The sequence below is a fragment of the Mytilus galloprovincialis genome, chromosome 6, assembly GCF_965363235.1.
Source record: "Mytilus galloprovincialis chromosome 6, xbMytGall1.hap1.1, whole genome shotgun sequence".
NCBI lineage: Eukaryota > Metazoa > Mollusca > Bivalvia > Mytilida > Mytilidae > Mytilus > Mytilus galloprovincialis.
This window is the reverse complement of record NC_134843.1, coordinates 98,648,595-98,665,676: the sequence shown is the minus strand read 5'-3', so window position 1 is coordinate 98,665,676 and position 17,082 is coordinate 98,648,595. Positions and strand designations below refer to the sequence as shown.

Here is a 17,082-nt window from a genome sequence, read left to right as displayed (position 1 = left end):
TTCACTGCAGTTCGGTATTTTTGTTATTTTACTTTGTACTTGATACAGCAAAAAAATATTGTTTGATGCTATGTCTGCAATGACAACAACATTTTTGTCATTGAGAAAAAGATAGGTATCTTCCTAAAATGGTAGTTACAAATAGTTTTTAAAGTATGAAAAAGGTGAAACTAAACACAAAAACACAGGTTAAGCTTTTTGTAGATGTAAAAAAAACAACGCTAAAGTTCATACCCTTTATTCACACACTTTTAACAACTTTAAATGCATTAACAATGACAAACAATATTTTCAAAATTAGCACTCTTTGAAGTGGCTGTTAGAACTGTCAAATGTATGTATAAAGACAAGTGGCTGTTAGAACTGTCAAATATATGTATAACGACAGGAAATTCTCCAGCACTTTGGTAAAATGTGTAAAATGTTTTAAAAATATCCCATCGGCAAATACAAGCAAATGATAGTATTGATAAAGTGTTGTGCATGATAAATAATAGTTTACTATAAGCTTAGCCTGCATCCATTGACACATATGTAAATATTGTTCATTTATATTCATAAAAGCATATTACTTTAAGACATGATCAAAAGTAAAAATCGATGCCAATTATGTTGCTATCATTATGGAATACTTGAAGTTGAAACTTAACTTTCGCATATTTTCAAATAGGATTGATGAAGTTTAAAATCTGATTTAATACTGCCTAAAAGCAAAATATTCAAAATAGTCGATTGTCCATTGTAGAAATATGAATAAAATGCTGAAATAGCTAAAATAAAATATGGTCCCAACTACACATAGGTCTTATTTCCATATTATTGCGTCATTTTTTAAACAACACAAACAATACAAGAAAATGCATAGGTGATCAGGCATTTCAGCTTTTCAAATATTTCTTACCCTATTTTTTGTTATAAAAAGTTAATGCAATTATGATATACACTTCATACTGAGAGAAAAAAACAATAACAAAACAAAAATGACTTTTGAAAAAATTACTTGGCAGATTGTCTTAATTGTCATTGGAAGGGTTTTAAAAGATCTTAAATGCACTTGTATGTTTTCTCATGTAACCTATTTACAAGTAGAAGGAATATTTCATATCTCTCTCTCTCTCCCTCTCTCTCATTCTATCATCTTACACGTTCTTAAAATTTTATACATTATATACAGTTTCATATCCATCATAAACACACTGCAAAGAAAAACTAAAACAACACCCGTATTTCAAATAATGACACACTTTCATCCTTCTTTCATATAAAAATTTTATAAAGTTCGAAAATATTTCGCCAAAACAGTTTTGAATAAAATTATCATCATCTATGGAATGAAGTAACTTTGTAATCAACATTTGATGAATCTAAACCAATATAATTACAATGTTTACCTTCATATGCACCATCAATATCGACCATGGAGCTATAGAATCATCCAGTGAACGCCAAAATAATTACAATGAAAAAGGGATCTACATTTCTACCGAATTTCAATTTTTTACACTTTTTATACAAAAACCCTGATCGTAACATTACCTGAAATGTATGCCTAAAGATTTTGCTAAAATATTCAGAATTTATCAACATGTCAGATGTGTTCTAGCACAAAATACCCCATTTGGAAATGATGCATAAGCTATATAGTGTATAGTATCTGTGAAAGTATGAAAAATACAGGGATATCACAGAATATAGCAATCAAAGTGATAGATACAGTTTTGTCCAAGACTGGACTCGTTTTTTTTTAAATAATAAGAACTTGTTTCGTGTTGGATGTATATCATAGTTAATATCTTATCTTAAAGCAGAATATATCTAAACCAACTCTCAGAAAAGTCAACAAAATAATTGCTAACAACACGCCTATTATGCAACAAGCAGAAACAAATACACATATGATAAATAGATGATAGTTGACAAACTATTTAGGGTTTAAATATTATTTCTCAATAAATAAAATATCCACTAAACCCAAATAATATATCTAGTACTACAGTTTCAATCTATTCTGACTCTAATCCCCATTAAACATTTCCTGACACTTTACCTTCTAAACATTTAATTTAATCCCAAGATATATACCTAGTTGAAAATAAGTTAAAAAAAAACTGGTACAATTGCATGTCTGTTCCCAACTAATTCTTGGATAAAAATAAAAAACAAATTGAGATGAACATACCAAGCTAAAATATCATGAAATTCAAGGACAAATAAACAACGATTTTATTCATCAGTAGACTGTAATTAAAACCCAAAATATTTAACTTTCACCTTGAATTGGTAATCAACAGTTAGAGTTAAAAACTTATTATAAAGTCAGGATTTGGAAAGAGCAAACTATCTTTTTTGTATTTAAATGATAATTTCGATTAAAATATCTTTAAAACAAATGCAGAGCTTAAAACGTGGTACAATGGAATAAACAAGTATTTAAAGTTATTTACTTATGTTGCAAATTGTAAAATTGAATTCCTATTATTGTACATATAGTATTCAAAAATGGTTTATGTACAGTACTAATACATTTATGTAAAGTACTAATACAATCTAGGTTAACTTTACACAACATGTACAAGTTATGTAAAGCAAGTAATGTTAAATTGCATTTCACTAATATTATAAACTTAACAAAGACAATCATGCTAGTAAAATACATGGTAAATCATGATAAACTGTACAACTTACAATGCAAAACATTTTGATAAATCAGAAAATAAATTGAATCTGTTAAAAATAAATGTATTAAACAACATGTTTTTGTAGAACAATGCTGAAACTACAATCAAAGGAGTGTGAACCCTAAATTGCTAAAAGTTTTATTTTATTGATAGGTGAACAATTAAATATAAGCTGGACAATTCTGTGGAGAAATGTTACTGAAAAAGTCACTTTAATATTGTAAAGATATAAACATTTGCATATTTAACCTGGATAGCAATTTTATTCATAGGGTTAATTTTTATCCACGTTACCATCGTTATGTACAAAATCTTGTAGAAAAATAATGTTATGTTCAGTTATAAGATCGTTACAAAATCTCAAAATGGTGCTTTTTGGGCGGATTTAAAATGCGAAAAGCTTGTTGACGAGTATCAGCAAATATACCAGAATATCTGAAACTTTTATATACTTTTATTAGTATTGGTATTTTCAAGTCAAAGGGTCGAACAGTGGCATTCTCATACCATGCCCTTGATAAATGTTGAGCATTGAAACATGTATTTGAAAAAGGACAAATACATTACTAGTATTAGAGGCATGGTTTAGATCACCTTTTTACTGGCGTAGTGTGAGTTTCACAACCAAACAATTGGCAAAAATCAAAACAAATCATAAATAAATACTCTTTTTTCAGAAGGGTATAAAACAATTTCATTTCTCAAATCTAAATTTGTTAATGAGATTTTAAAGACAAAGAAAAGAAAATAATGGATTATTGGAATTTAAAATTTTAAAGAGTTTTAGATTTATGATTTGGCAGCTTGTATCACTTTACTTATTAAAAATGTTAAACATAAGGTGAATCATTTCTGAGTTTTCCACTGCTTTTCCTTTACATAATGTTTTGTATGTAATTTCTTAGTTTGCTTTATTCAAAAGTTAGAAAAATGCATGCTTGCTGATGTTCGAGGTTAAATTTTCCTAAAAATGCATTTTTACAGAACTTATGAATTGGTAAAGGAATTATCATAGATATGTACAAAATATATTAATGTAAAACAATTTTACAATGGATTGCTTTACTTCTGGTTAAACGGTACGTCAGTGTCCTTAAAATGATAATTTATTTAAAGCTCAATTAAAATATCCTTTAAAATTTAATTGAGGATTTTGAAACCGGACTATGATTTAAAATTGTCTTAATTTCTTCTCCCGCTTTTTATTGTACTGTCATTCTGCATTACTTTAGAGACTCCTTAATGTGCAAAAAAAATCCATTTCCTTTTCATTTTATCAACACATCAACTAATACCCAGTGAAATATTTAATGAAATGCTGCCTTTATGTAAAATAATCTCGGTAGCATAAATGCTTCCAGTAACTTTTGACTAATTCTCTCGACTTCCGTAGGAAATTTTAGATATATCTCTTGAAAAGTGATAAGTGATAACAACAGCTGATTATACAATTAACTTGAGGAGAAGAATAAATCTTAAAGTTTAACATTATCTTCTTCTTCTATAGCACAACTTGTGTCTTTATTTTCTAGAAAAGGTGCTGTTACAAGTTCCTCTGAATTATGACCTGAATCGCTGTCTTCTTCGTCATCAGCAGCTCTTGAAAAGGCTACAGTTGAACTTGTCACACCATGCATATCAGCTTGAACTTTCTTTGAATAACTCATTTTCAATATACCAAATTTACGCAACAATGCATTGCCAGGTATACATAGGACAGAACTTAATACGAGTATAGATGCTATCATGCCAGCAAACCAGGGATATGGACTATCTTTGGTCGCCGCCTAAAATGGAAGATGAAAGCTGTGTAAATTTGACAGATATTTTTCTGAACAATAGCACAAGTTTATCATTTTACATTGGGCTAAAAACCAATTACGTTAGTACGAGACCCTTTCATTTATAAAAAAAAAATATCCGCTTCACAATACAGTCTTCAAGTTACGTTCGAATGCCACATCACTTGTGTATAACTTTGACGCCACATACACTTGAGTGCTGCTTAGAAGTGTGACACAGTGTACCTAAAGAGACTTGTGTTTTGATGACAAGCCATAGACACATGTGTGTCATTAAAGACATTGTATTCAATTATGTTAAATGCAAGACTGGTAAAAACTAGTAAAAGTGATTCCAGTGAACTTTAATAAATCCTTCATGTATTGTAATCATTATGCGTGTTGAAACACATGTAATATTCATCATGCGTGTTGAAACAAATGTAATATTCATCATGCGTGTTGAAACACATGTAATATTTATCAATGCAGGTTAGATAAAACATGTAATATTTATCAATGCAGGTTAGATATAACATGTAATATTTATCAATGCAGGTTAGATAAAACATGTAATATTTATCTACGCAGTCCATATTTGTCCCTTTGATCTAGTACGGTTTATTATACCATTGACAGGTTGGCAGTTAAATCCATATTGTATGTCTAACACTGGGAAGAGTCGATTCTAAATTGTGTTTGTATAATGTGTCATTTAACGACAAATATACCAAGTACATGTACACTGTATTGATGTCACTTTTGTTCATTGTTACATATACGTCATAGTGCTCTATTCACATGCTTAGTTCTAATTCCCTACATTTGATAACCTTCAATATCAAATATGGTACTTTCCAAACTATAGTTTAAACATATTTATTTATAGTGGATTGGGAAAGAAGTTATTGCAACTTATAGTAATCCCTTCCCTTGTAGCAGCATTAGCCTGCTCTTTTTCTTAACATAAAAGGCCTTACTGGCCACACCAAACTTTTGCCACATGACTTACCTCTGTTTTGTCATAAACAGTGTACGTAATTGGATTTACAATTTTACTGATAAATGTAGCCAACAACAACCCAGCTATCATAAATGGTGCCACAAATTTCCACGTGATCTTCCAATATCGACTGATGGGAGATCCAATCATTTGTCTAACATCTTCTGCAAACCTGAATTTTAAACAAAACACATCTAAAGTAAAAATACCAAAATTACCCAACTCCAAGAAAATCGGAAAGTTCCTTATGAGTCAGCTTAACCTGTTCAAATTTAACAAAATGGCACATTTCGTATTTTCAATTCTTTACTTCATCATGCAGTAACTTTCAAAGCAAAGTTCTTATACAGCCGAATGTGATCGCTACAATCAAAGCGTAAGAGAGATGAAGTGTGTTTCCAAATATTCAATTCATTTCATCTAAATAAAAATAATAATAATAATGTGTTATCATTTGAAATTGCACGATAAAAACAATGCAATAGTCTTTTTTATTTCACCTTTAAATATCTTATTAATAAAAGCCAACAAAAAAACTAACCTGTCTACTCCGTACACCCATCCTATAGAAATACTTTCAAATAAGGCCACTGTGATTAATGGAAATGAACCTGCATAGGAATCAAACAAGGCTACCCAGTAGGAACCGCTCCCAAGAACGAAAATTATTCCAATGCTACAACTGACTAAACATAATATACCTAGAAAATAACAAGAATACTATGCATGTCCTGTACCACGTAATGGAATGTGGCAGTTGTTATCAAATAGTATGTGTGGTACCTTTGATAACCATCTATGTATGTTGGTGTTTGCTTTTGTTCAACTTCAGTGTTCCTGTTGTTCAGTTGTTCTTCACTTATAATTGAGATGTGTTTCTCTCAGTCTTGATTTTTGACATATATTTATTCTTTTAATCGGTTTATGACTATTGAACAGTGGTATACTAATGTTGCCTTTTGTATGTCAATCTATATGTTGTGGTCTCGGGTTTTCGTGGCATTAGCGATACTAAATATAACTGGATTGTTGTCAGAAGAGAAAGTATACAAGAACTTAAGACGCAGCTATACTTTAATTACTGTCCTTGGATTCTTGAATGTTTATCCCACATACCATAATTTGGATTCGCATGGCAAGACGCTTACACTGCCGAAACACACGGTCTATCTCCGTAGTTCTTGCAATTCCCTCAGTTTTTATTTGTTACTTCGACCTGTCTCTTTAGTCAGTAAATGAGATTTAAACATCAATAAACTGTTGTCGCATTTTTTAAAAATAATATCAGGTGTGTTATATAACTTTATGAAATAGAAAAGTAGGGATTTCATTTTTATTATTTTCTTAATTCAGGCAACAGCTTTTACTAAAATACTGTTACAATGTTAGGTGAAATTTACTCCACATTGGTCTAGAATGTTTGATAGATAAAACAAATTTCGATAATTAAATGTATGTGATTGTCTTGTCTATTTGATAGAACATACCTGAGACCAACCATTATTTGATAGAACATACCTGAGACCAACCATTTCTTTTGAAGTATCGGTACACCTTGTATGTCATAAATAGATGTTGTGACACCCTCCAAAGTCCCAAACTCACTGCCGATACCAAGGGACAGGAGCATCAAAAAGAAAATAATCGACCAGAATGGCGCTGATGGACCAAATTCGACAATGGCCTGAGTAAACACAACAAATGCAAGACCCGTTCCTTCTGCTGCCTACGAAATAAAAAACATGTAATGCAACGTTATTTTCATTTAATCTATAATTGTTGTACACTTTAAACGAAACTCCAGTTTCTTCTTTGTTTTGTGATCTTTTAGCAAAATTTTCATTCCCAATATTTTAACTTCTACAAAGGGAAGACAATACCAAGGGGTAATCTCAAACTATGAATTAAAGATACTGATTAAAAGTGAAATGGTGAACAAAAAAAAAACAAACTACAGTTCAAAACACTCTTCCAATAACATGGGGTTCCCTCAGTTTATTCAGAAGATTTTTATAATGGTTGACCTATATGATATGTGTTGTCTCCAACTCACGAGCGTCGTGTTTTCGAAGTCACTGACCTTTAAATACCAGAATATCCCCTGATCTGTAATTCAACCAATTGTATCCTATACGCGAGTAACCCGATTGCGACATTTTGAATAAGTGTGGATTCGCACTGTGGGTGATGCCTGCATTGAAAGAAACACTTAACCAGTCGACGCACCCGTTGTTGCCCCTTTGAGGACATGTGATTCCCTCAGGCTTTGCTTGTTGCCTTGATGTTTCTCCTGGATCGATCCATGAGACTTTCACCTTTCGTAAATTTCTATTGCATTAATTTTGACAATGGTAGACTATGTTTATAAGGTACACGTGTATTATTTAACCTAAAGGAAACATGCATGCGCGGTAGTATAGACATGATAGAGATCTAGGTCTTTATAAAATATACCTTATTGAGATCATCTTTTAAATCACAGTACCAGAATTGTTTGCCCATCAATGTTTCGTTAAATAATAGATTCTTTATGGCGGAATTTGTCTGGTAATCTTGTAGATATACTTCTCTAGTAAGTTCACTGGAGTTCAGAGTGGGGTACATATTTAGTAACTGGTTTATATTTCTGTAATATAGAATATTCATTTCTTTTATTGGTGTTTGTTTTTAAAGAGGGAAATGTGTGATCGAGAAAAAGAAATTCATTGTTTGGTAATTCCTCCTGCAAACTTGACTTGGCCCACCTAGTGCGCACTTCGAAAATCTGCAGCTGTCATCAGTGGTGCTGGAAATATAGTGTTTAGTAGGCTGTGGTTTGTCTTTTGATTTAATATCCTCTTTTTTCTTTGCCCTAATATTGAAGGTTCGTTTTTAACTTTTAAGTTTGACTATCCCATCAATGTCTTCCACCTCTCTTCCAAATGAGCCACACAAAAGAGTACATATTTTGAACTCTTCATTTACGGTGGGCGATACATAGATATACTCATATTACGCTTTGTGAAAAAAATATTTAATCATATAAAATATCTTAAACTCGAATTCCATCGAATGTTATAACGACATATGGTCTTGATCAATGTAAACTAGTAATATTTGAAAAATGGCTCCTTTATAAAGAATATCTCTTATGACATGTTGTTGTCTGAATAAAAATATTGACCAATCAGATTCTACCTTTTTAGAGTAATGAAAAATGTTTTTATTCTTACCTGTCCTGACAAGTTTCAAACATTAGCGTTGCTTTAAACCCAAGAACTGAAAATATTACAGTCGAGGAAAAAATAGCAGTAAACCAATTTGTCAATGCCACAATGATAGCGTCCCTCTGACAATTGTTATTTCTTGGATTATAACTGGAGAAAGCTATAAGTCCCCCGAATCCTAAACCAAATGAATAAAATATCTGTGTAGCGGCATCGAGCCACACTTGTGGATCTCCAAGTCTTTCAATCTGTAATACAATTTTACATTTTTTTATTTTTTTATTTTTGTTAGTAAATAATAACATAATTCGAGAAAGTATGTACAGATTTTATTTTGTAGGTTCAAAGGGTATATTTTGTCTCCATGGCGGTATTTTGTTTTTCTCACCGCCAAAATAGATTGTATACATAGCATTGTCTCCATGTATGTCACATGAGCACAATGAAATGAGACTTCGTTTTGAAAGATGTCCCAGATTTATTTTTAAAAAGTGATGAGATTTTTACGTTGTAGTTTTAAAAGACAAAATATAGAAAATTGACCAGTCATAACAAACAGTTGAATCTGGTGGTCAAGTTTTCTCTATTGAAGCCTATAATTTAACTTTTATATAGTTTTGGTTAAACTAGACACAGTTTACGTAGTGATCATGAAAATGCGAAAGTGACCGCTCATTCTCTCTCAATGTTGTTCATATTTGGTAATATAAAAAAGAAGATGTGGTATGATTGCCACAAAAGACCATAATGACACAGACATTAACAACTATAGGTCACCGTACGGCCTTCAACAATGAGCAAAGTCCATGTAAAAAAAAATATGTAACGCATAAACCAACGACAACCACTGAATTACAGGCTCCTGACTTGGGACAGGTACATACATAAATAATGTGGCGGGGTTAAACATGTTAGCGGGATCCCAACCCTCCCCCTAACCTGGGACAGTGGTATAACAGTACAACATAAGAACTAACAATAAAAATCAGTTGAAAAAGGCTTAGCTCATCAGATGGACAAAAATACAAGTGGACGTGGCCCGGTACTTATACATCCCGACACCAAAAGACACAATGAACAGATCTGAGAGTACTCGCAGTTATCTGACAGCTAGTTCAAAGCCACTAACAACTAATAAAAAAATCATGCAACTAAGACTAAACTATCAATCCGTACACATCCAACATCCAATGGATTTAGTGTAAAGACGTCATAAACAGCCAGAGAAAAACATGACCTTGTGCAATGCCAAGTTACAGGTATCGACAGATTGTAGATCCATGAATATATATTTTTGAATATTATGTGTTGACTTCTTAATGGTATTTTTTTGTCGCTGTATCAACGATACAATCATTACATTACTTTTTATTCATATATGACATACAATAAGACTTTTACAATCCCATTCAATAAAAGCTTAATACGCATTTATTCAAGATTTATGGACTTTACATAATAAACGTAATAAGATCCTAATGCATATTTTATCTAAAAATGCTGATGTTTCAAACGGTCAATGTCGCTCTTAAAGAGATGTTTGTACTGTTGAAGGCTTTTACAACAACGATATATTGCACTTGGACTCGAGTGTTTTGTTCAAGGTTGAACTCAGATAAATACATAGTTCCAATTTTAAGACATGATAAGAACTCTTATGACAAATACAAATGGTACTTTTACTCAGAAATAGAATTATTAGTTTATTACTTGAAGACAGTTCAAAACCAAATATGACAACCAGGTTTACAATGTAAATAACTTACTAATGCAAGCGGAATTTCAGATACGGCGATTGACGCACATTTCAAAAAGTTTTCCTGAAGAACCAATCTATTTTTATTAAAGCTGCATTGTTCATGCAATACTGCTTAATATCATTAAAAGTTTATATTTCTGGCTGAATTTTCTTTACAGTTTAGTATGTTCAAACATATATTTAAAACAAGCAAATATTAAAAACTTTTTTGTTTTAAAAAATGCACCCCAAATCAATAACTATGTTATATTCAGACAACTTTTAAAACACTTACGGTGCTAGTGCACCGAAGAGTCATGTATTCATTTACGAAAAAGATATTTGCTCGATCATTCAAAATCAAGTCGATGCACATGTCTTCATTGGCAGTTTTATCTCACGTTTCCTGAAAATCAGGATATATTTATTTGGAAAGTGGACTTGTCACGATCTCATCATCATCATTTATTCTTTGATACATTATTATTCAATATTGTTCAACTTGCGATTATGCTATTCTGTCTTTTGTCGTACCAAAATATTGTAAAATGTTTTTTTTTTTCTATACTGATTTTCATTACAAACTAAAATATAAAATTTAGAATGGAAATGGGGAATGTGTCAAAGAGACAACAACCCAACTAAAGAGCAGATAACAACCGAAGGCCACCAACTGAAGGCCACCAATGGGTCTTTGTTTGTGTTTACTTATTCCACCGATGGGATTACTAAAGAACAGTAATGGGGTTGAGTACCGGGAAAAAACCTTGTTTAACAGCTACACATACTAATGAGCCTCTCGTTAAGTCAAGGACGTCGTCAGTGGGTGATTATGAAGTTGCTTTAGAAATGTGTATATCCTAAGTTAAGGACCTCGTACGCAGTTGCTTTAGAAATGTGGCCATCCTACATGTCCTAAGTTAAGAATCTCGAACGCAGGTGGTTGAGAAAAGTGTCCATCCAAAGTTGAGAACCATGTACGCAGTTGCCTCAGAATAGAACCACGTCAGTAGTAGACTAGTGTTTTTAATACCTATCTTTTCTGGTCCGAGACCACAATTGTCGTCCCTAGTAAATATAGTCCCTAGTGTTGATAGTGGGTTACTTGCCAATATTTTTTATACCCCTTCCAAATTTATTTCTCCATGTTTTATGCCTCAAATTGTAAGTAGGGGGGTGAAATTACACTGTAAAAAAAGTTGGGTTCAGAATTTTAAAGGAAAGTAGTGATTTGGTCCAGCTGAAAAAGGTTCAAAATTAGCACTTCGGAAGCTGTCAAAAGATTTCAAGACGCCCTAAAGAGAAAATTGTCCATATTTTTAATTAGAGCCGATGAAGTTTTCTATAATTTTGATATAATTTGTCCCAAAAGTAGTACAACACACTGTAAAAATTTCATTGAGAAAGCGCAGGTGGGATTTTTTTCAATTTTCATTTATGTTCTAAAAGAAATGCACTACGAATTAATTGTGGTCTCGGACCTTCTGTCGTAAATGTTTGGTGGTTTTTATGTCCCATTTATGACAATTAAGTTTTCACTCAACTTGAAACTTAGTACACATGTTCCTTATGATGATCTTTCTAATTTTAATGCCAAATTAAAGATTTTTCCTCATTTTCACGGTCCATTGAACATAGAAAATGATAGTGCGGATCGGGCATCCGTGTACTAGGGACACATTCTTGTTCTTTAATATTTCACTACTTGAATAGATTCGATGCGATCAAGAGTTTGTTATGTAAAAATAAGATGTGGTATGATTGCCAATGAGACAACTCTCCGTGTAACTATATAGTCATTATGCTGTTGGGCTGCTGCCTCATTAATGTACAATAACAGTTATCCGTTAATCCATATTTGATTAAATCTGTATAAATATCAATTTTAATAAAACCCATGTTCAGAATCATGCTTTGACCTACCTATGACCTTTATCTAGAATATATGCTTTGTATTTACAAGTACAATTTCTACTACTTAATTAATGACATCAACTTTCCTTGTTGTTTATCATAAGTCGGACTATGACATATAGTACAATGAGATATACCGTTAATGTGTTGTGGAATGCAAAATGTTCACGTTTGTCAGTATTAGTTAGACGGAAATGTTTTGTCTGTAAATTGTGAAAAGGCACCCTCTAGACAGCCTGATCAGGTTGTTAGACGATCAAAGGTGACATACATGTACTTTCTATGCAGTACTATGATCTACTATCTGTTATTTTGCTTTTATATGTCGAATAAAATATAACAATGAGTGAAACATCATGTAATTGTTTATAATTATTTTTTAAGCTAATAAAAAAATAATAACAATACAAATACAAGATGGCGGAGAGGGTTATCATTACGTTTGTCAGCAGAACTAGTTAATATTGCTCCTTCCACGAAATGTCCGAATTCACAATAAGTACATGTAAATCCGATGAAGTTTCCAACCGCAGAACGTTTGTACTGTGATCATGTCAGGTTTAAACAAAGCTGATCCTCATTTATAAGAGTGATTTTTACTTAAAATATAAACAAACACAAAATCAGGCAATTGCCAGGAATTCAGTCAATATTATCAATACATGCACGTGCTTGAGAATAAATACCGCATTTTATTCAAATAGCACTCGACATGCCTTAAATTCCATCAAAAGTAATATACGTCAGTGTATATATAGAATAAGTCACATTATAAGTTACTTTTACCACGTAATTTCTGGAAATGGTTCTAAACTCTCAACAGAAATCAGACCTCACTAGAGATATAGGACGTGATAAGAATTTATTTACTTAAAGTAAATGAGCCAAAACCATGTAAAGATGGTGCATCTAGTAGCAAATTAAGTTGGAAATAACAGTGGAAAATGTATAAACCCTATGAAACGATTTCAGTAATATGTCACTAATTATTTTTTTCATTTTAATTTTTATACAATAACAAACATAGGTAGCTTTTGAATCCATCATATTGTGAAAGTAAAAAATATATAATTCGCTAGGGCAAAAATAACTGTCATTCAAGGTCGGTATTTCATTAACAGGTGTACATACAGGTGTACATATTGACAAAACTAGTGCAGTTTATCAAAGCCAACTGACACAAGCAATCCTTAATAGTTTAAAAAAGTGCATGTTCAACTGTTGTCATTTGTAAATGCCATTTTACTATATTAATACTGTTTTGACAACGAAAAATCAACTTATATTATTTGGGCATTGATCTACAGAAGAAAATGATACATAGTGTAGAATTTGGAATACAAAGAAACACATTCTAGACTTTGGGTTGTAAAGATACACATTGTAGACTTTGAATTTCAAAGATACACATTGTAGACTTTGAATTTCAAAGATACACATTGTAGACTTTGAATTTCAAAGATACACATTGTAGACTTTGAATTTCAAAGATACACATTTTTAAACTTTGGATTGCAAATTTACACATTGTAGACTTTGGATTACAAAGACATCGCATACATGTCACATCATTCAGAAACATTTTGATGACTCGGTTTTTATTCTTCACCTTCTAACTTTTCTAAGACTGGATGAGCACTAGAGGAGACTTCATGAACGTCATTGTTACACAAAAATGGGACATGTATGTTCAAAACAAAATCAGCACAGAACTATAGAGTATATATTAAAGTTTATATCCGTTCTCCCATAAAAATAAACAGCTGCACCACGAGCGCATGATACGCCTGTCGTCTTGTGTGCGAAGTGTTATGCAATAATCATAAATAGTTTCTGAGATACGGCGCGAAATGTGAAACCCCTCTTCCATTTTTATACAAAATACTCAATCACTCTAAAATAAAAAGAATTATCACGAAAAAGTATACAGATCTTCACATTAATATAACTAACAAGTGTGAAGTTTTATGCAAAAATCATAAATAGTTTTCGAGATACGGTGCGACATGTAACCCCCCCCCCCTTTTTTTTTTAGCTCACCTGGCCCAAAGGACCAAGAGTTTTTTTCATCACTTGGTGTCCGTCGTCCGTCGTTGTTGTCGTCGTCCGTCGTTGTCGTTAAGTTTTACAAAAATTGCTCCTCTGAAACTACTGGACCAAATATAACCAAACTTTGCCACAATCATCAGTGGAGTATCTAGTTTAAAAATGTGTCCGGTGACCCGGTCAACCAACCACGATGGCTGCCATGGCTAAAAATAGAACACATATAGGGGTAAACTGTAGATTTTGGCTTATAACTCTGAAACCAAAGCATTTAGAGTAAATCAGACATGGGGAAAAATTCTTTTAAGTGAAGATCTATCTGCCCGGAAATTTTCAGATGAATCGGACAACCAGTTGTTGGGTTGCTGCCCCTGAATTGGTAATTTTAAGGAAATTTTGCCGTTTTTGGTTATTATCTTGAATACTAGTATAGATAGAGATAAACTGTAAACAGCAATAATGTTCAGCAAAGTGAGATCTACAAATAAGTCAAATGACCAAAATGGTCAGTTGACCCCATAAGGAGTTATTGCCCTTTATATTCATTTTTTACCAATTTTTCGTAAGTTTTTGTTATCTTTTACAAAAATCTTCTCCTCTGACACTACTGGGACAAATTTTACCAAACTAAGCCACAATCATTATTAGGGTATCTTGTTTAAAAATATGTCTGCGGTGACCCAGCCAACCAACCAAGATGGCCGTCATGACCAAACATAGAACATAGGGGTAACATGTAGATTTTGGCTTATAACTCTAAAACCAAAGCATTTAGAGCAAATCTGTTGTTTATCAAGTCAATATTTATCTGCCCTGTAATTTTTAGACGAATTGGACAATGGGTTGTTGGGTTTGTGCCCCCAATTAGTAATTTTTCAAGAAATTTTGAAGTTTTTGGTTATTATCTTAAATACTATTATAGATAGAGATAAACTGTAAACAGCAATAGTATTCAGCAAAGTAAGATCTACAAATAAGTCAACATTACTGAAATAGTTAGTTGACCCCTTAGAGAGTTATAGCCCTTTATAGTCAATTTTTAACAATTTTCATTACTTAGGTAAATTTTTGTAAATTTTTACAAAATATTTTCCTCTGTAACTAAAGGGAAAAGTTCATTATAGATATAGACAATTGTAAGTAGCAAGAATGTTCAGTAAAGTAAGATCTACAAGCACATCACCATCATCAAAACACAATTTTGTCATGAATCCATCTGTGTCCTTTGTTTAATGCATGTATGCACATAGACCAAGGAGAGCGACACAGGCTCTTAAGAGCCTCTAGTTACAAAAAAAAAAAACTAAAATACAATTTTGAATCATCACCAAAAAGTATACAGATCTTAAGATTAATAAATAGTAAAGTTTTAAGCAATAATCATAAATCGTTTTTGAGATACGGCGCAAAATGAGAAAAAAAATTCTGTTTTAGTAACAAAGTACCGTAACTAAAAAAACAACACTCTTATTTTAACCAAAAAGTATACAGATCGTTTTACCATCATAAGAAACAACTATGTTCATGAAATTTTATTTCTGATTTTGTACCAAAAGCAAGCAAAGTTACCCTAGTATTATTTAGTAACAACATCGTTTGCAATGTCAGGGCCGTAACTAGTCTCTTCTAATAGTGAGGCAAAATATATTTAAATATAAAAAAAATTGCTATTTTCCGACAATAATCTGGTCTCAAAGCAAGAACATAGATTCATTGTGATTTAAGACTTTAAGGTTTTATGGAAAACATTAAAAGACCGATATGTAGGATAAAGCAAAAATCGTAATTCTCGTAATCATTAATACAGGATCTGTCGGTCTGTTTTTGTTTTAATTGTATTGTGCTTAGACTGTGGTTATTTTTTTATGACTAGATTTAAATATAGTGACAAATTGTACTTTAAGTACAAGTACTGCTTCAGTCTACACTAGGGACCATCTTAACCCTGTTTTACGGTATTATTGATTCTTTTATTGTTAAAGACCCTCCAGCAACTTTGACCATTGTCTTTTAGATTTTTTTCTATGCATTGACTCTGTGCGATTAGGTTTCGTGCACATTTACTCCATATTCCTTTATTTTCTGTTAGAGGGTCTGAACATGACTTAATGCAAGTTAAACCCTTCAATGGAAAAAGGTCATATGGCAATACATTATTGTTTTTTTTCCCCAAATTAATTGACACCGGGAAATTGGTGACCTTACTTTAATTTAAACCATGTCAGCTTTCTAGTTTTATCTACCCCCCTGGACATCGGTTGGCATGCAACATTGCAAAACCACCCGTTTACAAATGAAAATCATCACTCAGACTATAGTCATAAAGTAGGACAATAAATGAACAAAAGACAAACCCGGGACAGTCACATAGAATTACTACAAACAATAGATCATCAACTCTAAAAACTAAAAGTAAAATAGAAACATGGATCACGAAAAACATGCAGGGGCGACACCAGAGAGTGAGGAGAACTTGATTCTTGCTAGACACTTTCCGTGAAAACAATTTGATATTAAGACAATCTTTTGTTTAAGTTTTTTTTTTTTTTTAAATTTCTAACATGAGGCATTTGCCAAGTCAGGAGTATAACAGTTGTGCTCCCCAAGTCAGGAGTATAACAGTTGTGGTCCCCAAGTCAGGAGTATAACAGTTGTGCTCCCCAAGTCAGAAGTATAACAGTTGTGCTCGATCAGTTGGTTGATATTCTAGCAGTGT

General features: G+C 32.2%; 1 protein-coding gene across 1 annotated transcript in view; it reads right to left on the bottom strand.

The window, feature by feature from the left end:
- Nucleotides 1-222: 222 nt before the first annotated feature.
- Nucleotides 223-17,082, bottom strand: part of LOC143080902 (sodium- and chloride-dependent transporter XTRP3-like) — a 28,942-nt gene continuing 12,082 nt past the window's right edge. The window contains exons 4-9 of the mRNA XM_076257055.1: nucleotides 8,675-8,916; nucleotides 7,917-8,088; nucleotides 6,981-7,188; nucleotides 6,004-6,163; nucleotides 5,472-5,634; nucleotides 223-4,465 (exon numbers count right to left, since the gene is read on the bottom strand). Coding sequence (XP_076113170.1) covers nucleotides 4,154-4,465; nucleotides 5,472-5,634; nucleotides 6,004-6,163; nucleotides 6,981-7,188; nucleotides 7,917-8,088; nucleotides 8,675-8,916 — 1,257 coding nt within the window. The 3' untranslated portion in view covers nucleotides 223-4,153. The remainder of the gene's footprint in view (nucleotides 4,466-5,471; nucleotides 5,635-6,003; nucleotides 6,164-6,980; nucleotides 7,189-7,916; nucleotides 8,089-8,674; nucleotides 8,917-17,082) is intronic.